At 41.8% G+C, this 18,141-nt stretch overlaps 1 protein-coding gene across 3 annotated transcripts in view; it reads right to left on the bottom strand.

Moving 5' to 3' along the window:
- Positions 1-16,071, bottom strand: part of AKAP11 (A-kinase anchoring protein 11) — a 45,918-nt gene extending 29,847 nt beyond the window's left edge. For all 3 annotated transcript variants that reach the window (XM_075046137.1, XM_075046138.1, XM_075046139.1), the window contains exons 1-3: positions 15,931-16,071; positions 7,829-7,936; positions 1,641-1,757 (exon numbers count right to left, since the gene is read on the bottom strand). In XM_075046137.1, the coding sequence (XP_074902238.1) occupies positions 1,641-1,757; positions 7,829-7,888 (177 nt within the window). In that variant the 5' untranslated portion in view covers positions 7,889-7,936; positions 15,931-16,071. The remainder of the gene's footprint in view (positions 1-1,640; positions 1,758-7,828; positions 7,937-15,930) is intronic.
- Positions 16,072-18,141: the final 2,070 nt, after the last annotated feature.

Below are 18,141 nucleotides of genomic sequence, written 5' to 3'. Positions count from 1 at the left end.
CCCAAACTCCAGTTTTCACAGAAAAATAATCACCTTTTAATACCTCGAACATGTCTGAAGTTAGTACACCAGTTTATAAGCTGTTGGGGAGTAGGCCAGGGAGATAGAAAGGCCAACAGTCGGTAACACAAGTCTTCTCTTTAAATTAAAAATAGTGTATGAGACACTGTATTTGAAGGTTATCATAACCCATGGGTACAGAGGAAACGAACTAAAATGGTACAGGAAAACCTAAATTCTGGTTTTCGTAAGTCTGAGTAATTATCTATGCAGTCCTAATACTGTTCTTTTAACGTTATTCTGCATATAGGTGTCTTTCCCTGTATTTTTGTAAGAAAAAAAATACCTGTTCTGTGGCAGGATATTGACCCTCTTACATTTCAACCACAGGGCTCTTAATTGCTTGAACTAATAAGGTACCTAAATATAGTCAGCTGTTTTTCTCCACAGGGACCATTATTACAGGCATATAAAACACATTGCCAGCTATTTATCAGGTATTTGCTACAAGACAAAAAGAAAGGAGCAGGGTGGGGGGGAGGACACAACGTTTGAGGGATTTGTAGATTCTAGAGTATGGTCTGTCTGAACAGACACAGACAAGGGTTTGCCCACTCCTCCACTCCTTAGCTCTTCTTCCTTACCTCTAATCTGTCACAGCTCTTCATCTTTCACAAATTCAGCTTCTTGCCTGCTCCCCAAACATTCCATACAGTCACAACCTCACCATCCAGCCAGTCCCAAAAACCCTGGTGTTGTGTTATCCAGGTAATCCTAAATCATCTCTGCTGGTCACACAATCTGCCTCTTCCCTTCTTCCTGCTACTCCTTACCCAAACCATCAGTCTTCGCTAACCACTTCCCAAGCCTTTTTTGCTTCATTTTTCCTTATCTCAGCTCCTCTGCCTGGCCAGTTCAGGTCATCCTTTCCTCCTCTAAGCTCCTTGTCAAGCCTGCCAACTACTACTTAGCAGTCTTGTAAGACACTTAATACAAGATACATAGTACACATCGTTTCTTACTTTTTCCTCTTCCCTTTAGAGAAGCTGCTGTTAGTCTTGTAACTCAAATAGCTCTCGTCATTCCTCCTCACAGCTTGAGATTTACCTAGACAGTCCTGCATTCTGTCCAGGTCTACTTCTTTTATCTCCAGACCTTGTCCAGCTTTTGGCCCCTCTGTATTAATGTAAAAGAAGTCTAGATCTGCAATATTAAGGCTTCCCCTTCTAGTGCTGAGCACAGGGCAAACAAGAGTAATCACTTTAACTTATATCTTCAGACCTGGATCAGAATGTTCTGCTACTTTGTTAGGATACCATCCATACAACCTCGATCACAGGAGTGCTCACAAATGCAGTACACCCAGTTATACAATTCTTACAAAATCATCTATCTACACATTTTGGTTTTTTAGTTTCACAAATCCTACAAAGCAGAGAAATGTCATCTTGAAATGTCACGGGTCTTTTCAAGATTACAGTGACTGAATTCAAGAATGACAATAGAGGGTACAGATTTTACGGCCAGTAACTTGCAGCATTGTTCACATTTACTATTCCGCAAGTTTGTATACTGCTTCAAGCTAAATCATTTTCTCTCATAGCCACAAAATATACATAAATGGTCAGGTTATGCCAAACCTCAATAAAATTATCTTGTTCCTCCCGATTTAGACATCCCTCTGCTGATACATTGCATAACTCTTTTCTGCTGTGTAGCAGTGACTTCATAGAGTGCAGTACACCTTCACCAAAACTCTGAAAAACAATGAAAAAAATATAAGAAAAAAATGCATTTTCAGTTTTGGATACAGGGTCCGTCCATCAATCCCCTGCCCCCCAACAGGTTTCCCTACTCTAAGTACTATTTCAAATTACTTTTTATATAAATCACCAAGTTTGAAGTTTAAATTTAGTTCAGGACATGGAACTGAAACAGTTAAGTTGTTTTCTTCAAGCAGTACTTTTGTTAGAAAAGAAGTTGACCATTCTGTATTAAAAAAAGAAGAGATGAGAACATGCAGACTTGGAAAAAAGAAACAGATGAATCCAAGAAGAAATCCAAGCCCCATCTATTCCTTCCATCAAAGCCTGTATAGGGAACTTTTCCATCAGCTTTTCCTTAGAAAGGATGAAAAGCAAGTTTAGCCAAGAAAAGTAAAGGAGGTGGCTTCAAAAGTCAGAGGGGAAGAAAAATAAACAAAAAAAAAAAAAACAGGAAGACAAAAAAAAAAACCAAAACAACAAGAAAATCCACACACATCTTCCTTTCCCATTCCTTGAAGAATATGAAACAACTGTAACTTAATCCCATGTAAAAACTTCTTGCAACACTTCTTATATTTACACTTATGGTGACATGCAAGCACCCACAGATGGCTAAAAAAGGCTTAAGCATCTAAAACTTTCTCCCAGTGTAACAAAGTCCAGCAGAACAAAAGAATTATCATCTCTGGTATCTGAAGGCAAATAAAACAAGATGACAGAACAACAACAGAAACTGGTTCATTCAGCTTGTAAAAAAGACAGCATCCTCTCACTTGTTTTAGAAAGTTAGCAACCTTTTTTTATTATTATTTAAACCTGTCATCTTCTCTAGCAAGTAGTTAAGAAGACAAATAAGATCACAATATGGTTATAAATTGTTAATCCGGTTATTTACTCTCTCTACGTGATTGCCCTGTTAAAAATGAAGTGAGAAATCAGTTTGTTCAACTTATGACAAGTTATTTCAAATTTGCATAGCTTCTTAAACAATAGCAGAAGTGCTAGATAGCCAAATTTAGTCAGAGAATGTTTTGCATTTCTGATACTCCCACAGCAAGAACAATCCCTTTATGGTAAAAAGTGAACTTACGTATTACAGTTAAACCTCAAGAAAGATTTATGGGCTTTTTGCTGGAGAAAAAATGGTATCAAGTACTACTACATGGGAAGCCAAATTATTATAGCATGGCCAGTGTCACCATGCTTGTGCTCACGGCAATACAAAATTAGGAAAGCATTTCTAGAATGAAGAGACAAAAGCATAATAGAAACTTCACTTCAGGATCCTTGAGATTACCAAAATGTATTTCAGAATGTTAGCAAACAAGGCTCAGACTACCACCCTGACAGCCAAGGCCAAGTGACATTAAAGCTATCAAAACAGTAATTTTTATGGAAAAGTAACAGCTGAACTATTTTAAAATGCGTTTTAAGCAGTCATTGGATCATTTGAAAGAAATTAATGAAGTGTTCCTCTAATTTTCACTTTCATCTATTACTTTGCCCCAACATTTAGTTGCAATTTACCTCCACACATTCGTAATATATCTTTGTACTTCCAAAAGTATGCTGACAGTGTCTTTCTCTTTGATTCTCTGGACCTTCCAAATTGGTGGCTGTGATACCAATATTGCTCAAAGACTCTTCCCCAGTAATTCCTCCATTCATCTCATACAAAAGTCATTCGTGAAGTCAAGCAAGCATGTTGAAATGTCTCATATTCTGTTTCTACAATAATTTAATCAGTCACAGCACTCAAAATAGTAATTAAAAAAAAAAAAAAAAAAAAAAAATCACACAACATGACCTGCTAATTTTCTGCAGACCAACAGTGATCCAGTTTGAGAAGGGCTCATCTTTATTCTCCAGTAGTTAGGTTTCCTAAGGCTACAAACTATTACATCTACCTTATTTATAAGCAGGTACTTTTCCCTAGTTTAACATCCTGAAAGGCAGGATGGATAACCAGAACAGGAGTATGGTATTAGGAACTACTAAGGTGAAGGAAGATTCAAAATTTTGGAGAATACTAAGTTGAAGTGGGAGAATAAGAAAGATGCAGCAATTGGGAAAATCTCCCTCAGGTCTGGAACAACCAGCATACAAGACTATACGTAGGTCTGGTAGCACACTGATGGTGGCACTACATTAACTGAAGAGATAAAATATCCATATTTAAAAAGGAGGAAGTGATGCATGTTTTTAAGATCATATTAATGAATATTAAAAAGTTCAGAACATGCAAAGAATAAAGATATGGAAACTAACAAGAACAAAACATACACAGAGAAAAGATTTCATCTATCTGGACTTCCATGGATTATTTACACTGAAATATATGAAAAGTTAACAAAACCAGAAAAAGACAGAATTTACTAAAAGAGCTGTTTCTGTAAAAGAATTTTCCTGAATGAAGATAGCAAAGTGGGTTTTTTGAGGATATAGTAGTTGTAGGTCAGTAACCCAGTAATAGCAAATCATACAGGAAGAATTTGTTCAACATGAGAGTATTTTAAAATGCAACCATAGGAAGTACAAAGGTATGTCCTTAAAAACCAAAAGCAGGTTTTTAAAATAGAATTGTGAATTCACAAGCTGGGAAATAGACGACCTGAGTTGACTTCTTGATCACGGTATAGCAACAAATGGTCAAACAGCAAACGTGACACTAGTACGCATCCTTTAGTGAAAGAACTGACATCAGAGTCACTGAGAAGGACATCCTGTGTAATTGCACATACAGTATCATCCACATGTAAAAGAAGATTAACTCACAACAAGCACAGAAAGTAGGACTATGAAGGATAATCACTGGAATGCAGAGGCTTTCATATAAAAGCAGACTAAAACCTCACTTTACAGAGTTTCCAAAAACCGAGGCTGACAGAGGACAGATAGTCAACTGTAAAAACATCACGAGGGTGAGCATCAGCAAAAAAAAAAAAAAAAACTATTTAAGCTGAAGAATAATGACATCCGTGAACAAACAGGTATAAATTTGCTGTGAATAGCTTCAGCCTGGAATTCATAAGATTCTTAGCTATTACAGTAGTGTGGTTCAAAAAAATTTAAAAAGACCAGTAGGGTTGGTTTTTTTTTCAATCTCCCCTCATTAATTGTGAGACTATATTTAATTTTTTTTTTCATATTCTTATCAAAATTGTGTTTGTGACAGCAAAGGACTCCTATCCAACAGACAATGAAATCAAGTTCTCTCACAACCCCAGTCTAGGACACAGGCAACTACATTAACAACTGAAAACCAGTAAGGCCTGCGTACTCCTTCCTCACAGAAATTCAGTCACATGTCTCGCAAGAAATCCTATGTCAATTGCAATTGTACCAGGGGAAAACAAAAATATCCTCAAACGTTCACAGAGCAAGACAGACTTGAACAATGATAATCCTTGTCATGCCTCTAGCTCAAATGAGCAATTCAAAGTTTTGCATTGTCCCCTTTGTGGCCAGCAAACCAAGAAGTCATTATCTATGGATCCTTCACAGTACACTGGAGGAAATTCTACACTAATCAGTCTCATGAACTATTTTAAACAACTGCTCTCTAATATTTCTAATAACCCACAAACCTGTAAGATGCCACAATCTGCAGAGAAATCAAGTCCAGTGCTGGAGACTCATGTTTACTCTGCTCTTAAGTAACAAAGCAGCTCTTCCTGATTTCATGTGCTGGAAGACTTAAATGGACTGAATATTTTGAAGTCATTTTGTAAAAAATGGAAACTTAGGTTTTAAATGTGCATACCACAACCATACACTGACTGTTAAGAGCTACTACTGCAACAATTCCTGTTAAGTATTACAAAGAGGACATGAATAAGACCGCAAGCTGCAAAGACGTAAGATGAAACGTAATGCAACTCTGACCATCCTACTGCCTGGCTCTGTGAGAAAGGATGAAAGTTCCACGCTACAATCTAAGTAGCCACCCCTCAGGGAAACATCAAGAGAAAGCAGCCACAGACCAAAACACTGGGGTCTGGCTGTATGAATATGTAGAATTCTGCAAGACACCCAAGAAGGGTTGAATTCATGTTCCTAGAACCACACAGTCCAGAATGCTCAATGGCAATTAACGGAGCAGTTCACAGAGCTAATATTTTAGGCAACCATTACAGTCAGTGAGGAATCACTGGTCACTGTCATTATTAGAAAGATGTTTTTGCAACGCAAAGGTCTGAAAACCTAGGGGAAGGTTGTTGGTTTGTTTGTTTTGTTTTTTAAATTGAAGAAGAAAAACAAATAAAGGGCAGACTAAAAAAGTCCTCTAGAATTGGTTTATGTTCAGGTTAAGAATGCAAAATGATTTGACTGCAGTTGAAGAACTCCATTTGAGCTGGAGATTTCTCATTTACCAATAAAATAAAAGTCTTTTAAACCACGTGTCTTAAAAGTGAAAGAATTTCACCCATAATTACAAGCTGCTTAATATATGGCAGTTAACATTCCATATCAGGACCTGGAACAACTGATTACCTGCCTGGCAGTCCCATAATGCTTACCTTTGCCTTCAAGCAGTTTCTGCAGGACCTATAACACAGACACTGTTTCCTTAAAACAACAAAATCTACTTACGGATAAAAATAATGCAATTTTCATGTGACAAGATACTTCCTTGCCCAGTGTCTCCTCTTAAGCGTTGCACACACTAGCAAGTAAGGAATTTATTAGTAACCAGGAAAGACCTAGAAAAACTCATTTGTATTCGACTACTTTGAGAAGTATGATTGGATAAAAATATTTGTTCCTTCAGGATAAACTGCAACTTTCATTTGAGTAAGTGCTTATAGAAGCTGCAAGAAAATTTGAGGGAGAGTATTTATGTTCTCCAAGCTAAAGTGACAAAATTTGAAAGAATAAATAAATAAATACTCTTGGAAAAAAACCACTAATCTGTCATAAGTGCTAGACATACTTTCTTTTTCAGCAAAGCACTGCCTCGAAGTTCATGTAAACACAAGGATAAGCCAGTCAAGAAACCAAGATCTAAAGATATTACAGTAAACCCTAACACAGACTTCATAGAACAGTTTTCAGTGAACACTACATATTTATATTTTATTACATATAAACTTGAAAAATCTATGCTCAGAATAAAAGTTATACTCCAATAAACAAGGCAAATTTTAGCAAATAAATACATCATGATTTCATCATATCACCTTGTCACGGTTTAACCCCAGCCAGCAACTAAGCACCACGCAGCTGCTCACTCACTTCTCCCCTACCCAGTGGGATGGGGGAAAGAATCAGAAAAAAAAAAAAGTAAAACTTGTGGGTTGAGTAAGAACAGTTTAATAAGACAGAAAAGAAAATAATAACAAGTATAATAACAATAATAATATGACAATAATAATAATAATAAAAGAATTGGAATATACAAAACAAGTGATGCACAATGCAATTGCTCACCAGTCACTGACCGATGCCCAGCCAGTTCCTGAGCAGCAATCTGCTCCCTACCCCCCACCCACCCCCTGCCCTGGCCCACTCCCCCCAGTTTATACACTGGGCATGACGTCACATGGTATGGAATATCCCTTTGGCCAGTTTGGGTCAGCTGCCCTGGCTGTGTCCCCTCCCAATTTCTTGTGCCCCTCCAGCCTTCTTGCTGGCTGGGCATCAGAAGCTGAAAAATCCTTGACTTAGTCTAAACACTACTCAGCAACAACTGAAAACATCAGTGTCTTATCAACATTCTTCTTATACTAAATCCAAAACATAACACGATACCAGCTACTAGAAAGAAGATTAACTCTATCCCAGCCGAAACCAGGACACACCTTAAAACAAAAGGCAAAGACAAAAGGCAAAAGCATGCACCCCTTCCTTAAATTATTCTGTCTCCCAGTTCCATTACACTAAATATGCCAAGGCATAAAGCAAAGGCAGTTTATTTGCCTCCTTGAAATGTTAAGACAACCAAAATTAAAACATATAAAGAAAAAAAACACAACACCCTACTAGTTCACTTGGTTCATTATTAGACCGTTGCAATAAAGATTGAAAAGCTCCGAAATGTTTTTTTAAATACAGATAATTACCTTTTTCACAGATATTCTCGGTTTCATTCGATTGCTCTGAGCCCTGGCATACATATCCATGATTTTACCAATCTTAGTATTCGATGAAAGAAGTCAGCTCAAAAATACCTAGGAAAAACATTTATACTTATTTTATGTTTCCTCATTTAGTTTGTATACATTCTGAAAATGCAAATAGGCAAAACAAGAAGCAATAAAACCAATTATAAAGCATTTTAAAACCAAGAAAGATTAAACAGTACACCATCCATACTTACTGTTGCCTTTAAAAAAAAGTACTGCCTTAATGATTTTTAAAATTATGTACGAAATGTGAAACATAAACCTTACAGTTAGTTCCAACATTTTTCTTTAACTAGATTTCAAGGCTGCATTGGCAGGGGGGAGGAACTTTACATTAAATACTGTTACACTATCGCTGATACTCTGGTGAAGTTTTTCAGCAGATTCCTGTACCATACAACGCACTGGAACTACCCTTCAACAATCTCGAGAGAAAAAACGTACTACCTACCCACTCAATCAACTGGCTTATTTATTTCTGTCAACTGTAAGTACTACAGACAAACACATGTGACTCCTGTTTAGGCTAACAGGTATCAACAATCTTGTTCTCTGGCACTGCTCTGGGCAGTCCTGTCTCTGCTGGCGTAACAGGGGGGATCAAAGATACATTTACCAAAGTAGGTCAGAAGAGCTTCTGGTTGAGTCAGCTACCCTTATTGATCGTTAAGTCTAATTCTAACAAGAACAAAAAAAAATTATAGCAATGAAATCAGAACAAGTTTTTCAAGTTTCTCTGTTTAACCAGCAGCAATGAAAAGAAACAGAATAATCTAGTTTGTTTCATTCATCTCTACATGCCCTAAAACAGGTAATAAATATAGGGTATTAATAAAGACAAAAAGCATGTGCTGGGCTTTTAAGTTCTATACAAGTTTTAATACTTCATCTTTTCCCACAGTCACACGATTTAGCCAGGAAAAGGAACTCCTAGACTATCCAAAATAAACCAGGGAAGGAGCAAATGCATGTAAAAATGACTGCAAAATAAAAAAGAAACACCAAGACATCAGAGTATAGGCCTCCTTTGCACAACTGACCAGCTTGGTTTTCTCGATCTCATCTCAACCACATATTTAACCTTTATATGGGACAGAAATATTTATATGGGTTTGTTCTTGAGTATATGTAGTTTAAATAAGAAGAGTAGTGGCATCAAGTAATTGTATTCTTCTTCTTCCATCCCCAGCACTGATAAAAGTAAAACCTCCTCAAGTATGCAATAGCAAGAGATTCTTAGGTACATCTATTCATATTCTACCTTGCTTTCTGCTTTCATTCATAAAGATGAACTTTGCTAGAATCTTAGAAAAAAAGTTACACTTAGGTAAATAAACCACAATATTTTAATCTCTGGAGCACAGCATCTCTCTTAACTGGATGTCTGAAGTTTGGAAAATTAAGACAATGACATGAAGCAGCTAGGTACATGTTAGACAGATTACATATTATATATAAATATAATCAAAATAAAAAACTCAAATCATAGTAAACTTGTGGATGGAAGATTAAAAAACACAATGCTTCTGCTGAGACTCACGTGCTTAAAAAAAAAAGCCATGAAACAGTATCAAGGAAGAAAAAGAAACCCACCTCACTCGTCCCTACTGCTCCATCTTAAATGGCTAATCCACTCTGTTAATATAATCATATCAGGGAAATACACATCCTTGTCTTAAGAGCCATCTATGGGAAAAACTAGTTTCTCACACAGGGTCAAGTCAATTACTTGGGCTCCACATTTTTGGACTGATAGCTCCTTGCAGCAATTTTAACAAAGCCTAGCAGAGCAAAATCATGGAGATGACTTCATAAGCATGTTGGGTCCTGCTGTATTTACTCAGGTACAGCAGTCTGCAGTTACACTGCCTTTAGGCAGTAGGTTAAGTATTTTCCTGTGGCATCAGCCAGTAAACTCTGGAGACCCAAGCATCAACACAGAGCCACCTGCAGTGTCACCTACCTCATGAAACCAACAGACTTGTAAATCACAGTACAAAGACTCTGAAAGATGCTGGACAGAAACTGTACTGGTTTATCAACATAACACCATAACCATTTTGTCTTGTCTGCATCCTGTCCTTCAGTACTTGAATTATACAGGTTCTCTCCACCACCTATAGCATAGCAGCTCTCCGTCACCCATTTCAGAGAAACCTTAAGGGTCCCACTTGTCCAACAACGCAACAAAACCTGAAAGCGTTCTTTTTAATATATTAAACTATTATCCATTTTCAAAAGAACAATGGTCCAATCATCTGAGAAGTACCCGAACTTTAAAGCTAACTAGAAAGGAAGTGAAAGCACTGACAAACAAAACAGCCTGGAAATAGCTTGTTTCTTGTGTAAATAAAACCTACCATTTAAAATTATTTTTACTTCTGCATATTGTATTTGACTATTAAATTTAATTTCCTCCTACTGTAAACTCAAAAAAGGGGGGGAATAAATGGCAGAAGTATCAGATGTAAGAGGAATGGGACTTCCCTGTTACTGAGTAAGTATCAGCAATGCCAAAAAAAAAAAAAAAATTATCACTCAAATAACTGATAAATACCCACACTAAGTTTAACCGTCTCCCCCTTGCTAGCAAGTTGGATCACCTTAAATGCACATAGCATGGGCAACAAACAGGAGGAGTTGGAAGCCACCATGCTGCCAGAAGGCTGTGACCTAGTTGCCATTACTGAAACTTGGTGGGACAAATCCCATGACTGGAGTGCAGCTATTGATGGGTACAGGCTGTTCAAAAGGGACAGGTGAGTTCTCTACATCAAGAACTGGACAGAGTGTGAAGAGCTGCCTCTGAAGAATAGCCACGAGCAGGTTGAAAGCTTGTGAGTAAGGATCAGAGACCAAGGCAATAAAGGGAACCTTGTGGCTGGTGTCTACTGCAGGCTGCCTGACCAAGGGGAGCCCACTGATGAAGCCTTCTTACTCCAGCTACAGGAGACAACGCGCTCGCAGGCTCTCGTCCTGCTGGGGGACTTCAGCCACCCCAACATCAGCTGGAAAAGTGGCACGGCAAGCTGTAGGCAATCCAGAAACTCCTGGAATGCATCGAAGATAACTTCTTAAGCCAGGTATTAGACAGTCCTACCAGAGGGGATGCAATAGTGGACCTGTTGGTCACCAACGCAAGTGAGCTAATCGGTGACATGAAGATTGGAGGCAGCCTGGGCTGCAGGGATCACACACTGGTGGAGTTCGCAGTTCTGAGGGATATGGGCCAGGCAAAGAGGAAAGTCAGGACCCTGAATTTTAGGAAAGCAAACTTCCAGCTCTTCAAGGAGTTAGTCAATACGACCCCCTGGGAAACTGCCCACAGGGACAAGGAAGCAGAACAGAGCTGGCAGATCCTTAAGGATGCTTTCCATAGAGTGCAAGAGATCTCGATTCCCAGGTGTAAGAAATCAGGAAAAGAGGGCAAGAAACCGGCATGCCTGAGTCAAGACCTGCTAATCAAACTAAAGGGCAAGAAGGAACTGCACAGGCAGCGGAAGCAGGGACAGGTATCCTGGGAAGAGTATAGGGATGCTGTCTGGTTGTATAAGGATGGGGTCAGGAAGGCCAAAGCGTGGATGGAGGTGAACTTGGCAAGGGATGCAAAGAATAATAAGAAGGGCTTCTATAGGTATGTCAGCCAGAACAGGAAGGTCAAAGAAAGCGTACCCCCACACCCCCTGCCAAAGAGCAAGACTGGCAAACTGGTAACAGCAGACAAGGAGAAGGCTGAGGCATTTCACAACTTTTTTGCCTCAGTGTTCACTGCCAACCTCTCCTCCCACACCTCTTGAGTGGATGGACCACAAGGCAGGGACTGGGGACCAAAGTCCGTCTCACTGTAAAAGAAGATCAGGTTTGTGAGCACCTGAGGGACTTGAACATACACAAGTCTATGGGACCTGACGAGATGCACCCCAGAGTCCTGAGGGAACTGGCTGATGTAGCTGCCAAGCCACTCTCCATGATAGCTGAAAAGCCATGGCAGTCAGGTGAAGTCCCTGGGGACTGGAAAAAGGGAAACATTACACCCATTTTTAAAAAGGGTAGAAGGGAGGACCCTGGGAACTACCAATCTGTCAGCCTCATCTCTGTGCCTGGGAAGATCATGGAACACATCCTCCTAGAAGCTCTGCTAAGGCACGTGGGAGACTGGGAGGTGATTTGAGACAGCCAGCATGGCTTCACCAAGGGCAAGTCCTGCCTGACCAACCTAGTGGCCTTCTAGGATGGAGTGACTACATCAGTAGATAAGGAAAGAGCTACAGATGTTGTCTGTCTGGACTTCTGTAAGGCCTTTGACATGGTCCCCCACAACATCCTTCTCTCTAATTTGGAGAGAGATGGATTTGATGGGTGGACTGTTTGGTGGCTGAGGAACTGGTTGGACGGTCGCATCCAGAGGGCAGTGGTCAATGGGTCAATGTCCAGATGGAGATCGGTGACAAGTGGTGTCCCCCAGGGGTCTGTATTGGGACCAGTACTGTGTAATATCTTCATCAAGGACATAGACAGTGGGATCAAGTGTACCCTCAGCAAGCTTGCAGATGACGCCAAGGTGAGTGGTGTGGTTGACACGCCTGAGGGACAGGATGCCATCCAGAGGGACCTGGACAAGCTCAAGAAGTAGGCGCATGTGAACCTCATAAGGTTCAACAAGGCCAAGTGCAAGGTCCTGCACCGGCGTCAGGGCAACCCCCAGTATCAATACAGGCTGGGGGATGAAGAGCAGCCCTGTCGAGGAGGACTTGGGGGTACCGGGGGATGAAAAGCCGGGCATGAGCCAGCAACGTGCGCTCACAGCCCCGAAAGCCGACCGTGTCCTGGGCTGCATCCCAAGCAGCGTGGGCGGCAGGTCGAGGGAGGGGATTCTGCCCCTCTGCTCCCATCGGGTGAGAGCCCACCTGCGGTCCTGCGTCCAGCTCTGGGGTCCTCAGGACAGGACAGACATGGACCTGTTGGAGCGGGTCCAGAGGAGGCACATGAAAACCATCAGAGGGCTGGAGCACCTCTGCTGTGAGGAAAGGCTGAGAGAGTTGGGGTTGTCCAGCCTGGAGAAGAGAAGGCTCTGGGGAGACCTTATTGCAGTCTTTCAGTACTTAAAGGGGGCTCATAGGAAGGATGGAGAGAGACTTTTTCCCAGGGCCTGTAGTGACAGGACAAAGGGCAATGGTTTCAAACTAAAAGAGGGTAGATTTAGATTGGACATAAGGAAGAAATGTTTTACGATGAGGGTGGTGAGGCACTGGAACAGGTTGCCCAGAGAGGTGGTAGATGCCCCATCCCTGGAAACATTCAAGGTCAGGCTGGACGGGGCTCTGAGCAACCTGATTGAGTTGAAGATGTCCCTGCTCATTGCAGGAGGGTTGGACTAGATGATCTTTAAAAGTTCCTTCCAGCCCAAACTGTTCTATGTTTCTATAAATCCATTTTTCCAGTGATTTGCTGAGGAACAGCCTTCTCATCAGACTATGTAATAAGCATTTAGTTAGCTTTTCCAATCTTGTTTGAATATATGTAAGGAGCAAAATTAAATAATCAGCTTAAGGGAATCCAACAGGAATTTTGCCAAGGATTTCACCTCTTTGTACAAATTTGTCCTATGCCTAAATTTATTAAAAGTCAGTGTGTATTGACAACCATTAGCTGACAGAAAGGAAGAAAATTTATCTTTTGTCTATAAAGTGCAAATGTGCTGAGTAAATCTCTTAAATTGCTTTAGGGGCATATGTGTACATGTGCATACCTATGTTAAAGGCACACAAGGACATGAGGAATTTGAACAATGTAGTCAATAAATCTGAACTATATTTAATATGTTCTTATTAAGTTTCCAATAAAAGATTCTAGACAATGACAACAGTATATCTATGATTATGTTTCAAAAGTATTTTTGCTGTAGTACTGTTAAAAAAAAAATGACATCCTTCTTTTAAAGAAAAAGTAATTTTTTTTCTCTTCAACACAATGACCTGAAGCATGCCAAAGAACTTTGCTGATGATTTGCAAAAGCCAGGTTTAATCAAATACTGAGCTTTGAAAGATTCATTCCAAACATGAAGTTGAAAAATACCTTAAAAACAATAATATGCACTCTTTTATAACCTTAGCAAAACAATTGCTATTGAAAACCAAATTTAAAAAGCCTACACTGACAGCCAGGCAGAATAGTCTGATGGATGCTTCTCTATTTCTCATTTCTAATGATTTATCACTTTCACTAATTGGGTTGGCAGTCTTGAAAAAGTCCATTTATAAAATGACAAGTTGTCTTGACCACAGCCGCATCCACACTAAGAAAAGGGGGTGGGGGTGGAATACATCATTGTTGGTCAGCATTAATGACAGTTATGAAAGGTTGGATATTCTTTTTCTTGTTTGGTTCTAATTGTCTTACATTGTATTTTTGTTACATAGAAGCATGACATGAATACCAAGCTTCACCAATTTCAAAAGAATCCTTCATTTTCTCTGCCTAGATCATCACTGAAAATCATCACCCCCACCTTCCCCCCAGTCCTGGGCCTGGATTCTTGAATATGTCCTGGGCAAAAAAATATTACTTGATGTACCAGCAATATCCATTAGTCTAGATTTTGTGGTTTGTGCAGTTCTTCAAGTTTCTGTACTTCACTCTGTTGTGTATTTCGTACATAACACAACTAAACCAATTAAGGGGTATTATATTTTAAGCAGTAGCATTTTTTCAAGCAATCTTATTTCCCCTTAGAGAAAACTTCACCAGAGAATACCTTGTTTAGGGAGTACTTTTGGGGGTTTGTTTGGTTTGGGTTTTTTTGTTTTTAAGATTTTATCATACCAAACGATTAACAGAAAGAGGGAATAATCTAATCTATTATTTTTCCACACTGAGTAAGACTTTCCACCACCATACTTCTTCAGCTGCCAACAGATTATAAAGAACCCTTGAAGGATATGAAATTACCAGACATCAACCAAGATGGCATAATTCAATTACCATGCCTCAAAAAATCACCTTGCTTGCAGACCAGGAAATACTCCTGGACAAATGGGACCAATGTTGTTTAAAAACACTTACTTTCTTCTACAGATTATAAAGAACCCTTGAAGGATATGAAATTACCAGACATCAACCAAGATGGCATAATTCAATTATCATGCCTCAAAAAATCACCTTGCCTGCAGACCAGGAAATAGTCCTGCACAAATGGGACCAACGCTGTTTAAAAACACTTACTTTCTCCTAGAACTAATTACATATTGGCTGTATCTATCACTAAAGGCTAACCGTACAGCTCTGAAATAATCTTGCAAATACAAAGCAACATAAGACTCTTACCAAGTGTTAACATGGATAAATAAAGTGTATTGTGTTACCATTGATTTTAGTACCACTGATCTTCTCCAGATACGATATAACTTCTTTTTTTTCCTCCCTGTCTCACTCTGGCATTGTATCACGGCTTCAATAAGAAAGCTGTAATACAGGACCTAGAGTTCATAGCCTGTTTTTTTTTTTTTGTCCCCCACCACATTGGATATTGGGGGAAAACAGAGAAAGGTAGTTCAGTCATAATAAAGCAAGACCCTCACAAGAACCAGGAAAGCAAACGAGCAAATACTCGTCGTTCCTCCTCCCTTCAGGGAGGAAAGGAATTGGGAGGAGACACTTAAAAAAGCGCAATATCGACAAGGGGGTGAACTTATTTCACCCGTGCGCACCAACCACAAGCCAACCAACGCGGGAGGCGACGCGAATTCACCTCAGCCCCCCCTCACCCCCCCCAGCCACACCAGTCAGCCTCCGGCCGACACTACAGACAACCCCAGCCCCGGCAGGGGTTTCAGGGGATCTCCCACCGAAGCGATCCCCCGGCAGGCCTGCAGCCATCCCCGCCTGACAGGCCGGCAGGCTGCGTGTGTCGTGTGTCCCGTCCCCCCCGGCCCTGTGTGGGGATGGAAGCGGAGGGCCCCCCCCACCTCCCACCCACCCCCAGCAGGGCAGCGGAGGACGGCTGGGAGCGGGGAAGGAGAGAACAGCGAACACCCCGTACCTGACCGCCTCCTCAGCACCCGGCACCCGCAGCCATTTCACCGCCAAAAAAAAAGCAACGGAGCGACCGAGCGCCCGTCACGGCCGCGGCACAGCTCCCCCTCCTCCTCCTCCTCATCCCCTTTCGCCCCGCCCTCGCCCCGCCCCTCCCTTCCTGCCCCGCCCCCTTGGCGCGCACCTCCCCCTCTCGCGACGCTTCCCCCACCAACACCATCCCCCCCACACCCCCCGCCATCGCGCCGGCGGAGGCGGGGAGGGGCGTCACGTGGCGGCCGCCGCCGCGTTCTTCATTGGCGGGAATGAGAGACCGCCCCGGAAAAGGAGCCGCGAGGAGGGGAGGGGAGGGGAGGGGAGGGGGGCTCGCGCCTGCCTGTGGTAATTGGCGCGCGCCGCCCCCGGCCGTTATGGCCGTTAGTCGGAGTCGGGGGTGGGCGGGCGGTGTGTCGTACTGCCCTGAGGGGAAAAAAAAAACCCCCCAGGTTGTGCTTGCCTGGCGGTGAGAGGGGCGGCCCGCCTCTCCCTGTCAGGCGTGCCCCGCTGGGTTTCCCCAGGCGCTCTCCCAGAGTGGGGTTTGCCGTAGGCCGGGGGGAAGCGCTCCCTTGGCGCGGCACGGCCGCCGGGTGAACCTCTGTAACCGGTCCCGCTGGGTCGGGACAGTCGGGAGCAGGATCTTGCTCCGTGGGAGATGTGTGGTGTCGGCACGGAGCTTGGCACTCCTCTCCCTGCCTGGCAGGGTGGTTACAGCCGTTGCAGGGCCCTCGGGAGGTTGTGTCGCTTGTGAGGTGGGTCGTTCCTGCCTAAGTCAGTCAGCCTGGACGGGAGGCCTGCCTTCTGGTTGCTCATGAAAGCCTCTTGTGCCGGGCTTGCTTTCCAGCTGGCTGGCTGGCTCAGCAGGGTAGATGGGTTAGAGGCTACAGTCTGGTTTTAGTCAGACAAGACACAGACGGAAGGCTGTAGAGCCCTGTCTGAAACTCCTGTGCTGTTCCTCCCTTCCCATTCCTTTATAAACTCAATGCTGCCAGATTCCCCACTGCATCAGGTGTGCTCTTTACCCCAGCAAACACGCAATTGATTTTCAAATCCTCAGGAGTTACAATGGAGATGTGTATTTAACCATACGTGCCCTTGGGGCCTGGGATTTCTTTGTATTTGCGAGGAAACTGTAGTCTTGTGTAGCTTCCCAACGTTACTCCATTTGAGCAGCAGCTCCTTCAGACAGACACTAACCTGACAACCACAAGGACACAAATGAGGAAGTGTGTTGAATGATAAGCGGTGGATAGTCTTAACGCTGTCAGCTAATGACTCTGTCCCTACCCAAAAGAGAGACTCCCAGAATCTGCACAGCTCTGAGACTCAGCTTATGAGAGTGAGCCTCAGGAGGAGAAACAGAACCAGAGTTCCACTGTGACTACAGGCGCAGACAAGGCAGCATGTGGTTACAACAACTTCTGGAAGACAGAAAAGAAAAAGCCCCCAAAGCTCAATTCAGCGAGAATCCAAAACCTTGTATACTGGGGGAGGGGGTAGGGAAGAAAAAAAGGGGGGAAAAAAATCATCAGAAGATGCTAGCCTTGTAGCTTTTTCAGTAGTGGGGGATTTCAAAGTCTAATCTGCCCCACTTTACAGAGAGAAAGAGAGACAAAGAGAGAAAGACTACCCTGACTGCCTTACAAGTTGCATTTTTCTTCTGGGTACCACCTGAGCCCTAGAAAAAGGATATGAGAATTTTTGTTACTGGATCTCCGTTACTTTTCTGGATAATCCCTGCTTCTGCCTAGCTTCTGTTTTTACTTAAGTTGTGGCTTTTATTTCTGTTTAGTCCTTGATCATAGGCTGTTTCTGGGTTTTGTAGTCATTTTAGACACTTTAGAAGTCAGAGGATATGTATTTACTTATCTTTTTTGCTGACAGGTAGATAAACTACTTTTTAATTTACCCTAAAAAGTAAAGCTGTGCAACAAAGCCCACAAACTATGCACAGATGAGATGATAGGTAAAAGAAAGAAAGGATTACTGGTTAGCACAGTATTAACTAAGCGGAACAAATAAAAGGTTTCTCATATTCCCAGGAACTGCAGGTCCCTATGGGATGGGGAGAAAGTAAATGAATAATAGAATCAAATTTAACTCGAGTTAGTCATGATTTCAGTTCCCATTGAGACCAGCCTGGCTTGGAAATACACTTTCATTTGAGTAAAGAAATCTTAGC

Source organism: Buteo buteo, chromosome 14 (genome assembly GCF_964188355.1).
Source record: "Buteo buteo chromosome 14, bButBut1.hap1.1, whole genome shotgun sequence".
Classification (NCBI taxonomy): domain Eukaryota; kingdom Metazoa; phylum Chordata; class Aves; order Accipitriformes; family Accipitridae; genus Buteo; species Buteo buteo.
Note: the sequence above shows the minus strand (reverse complement) of the source record. Positions and strands in the feature narration are given on the sequence as shown.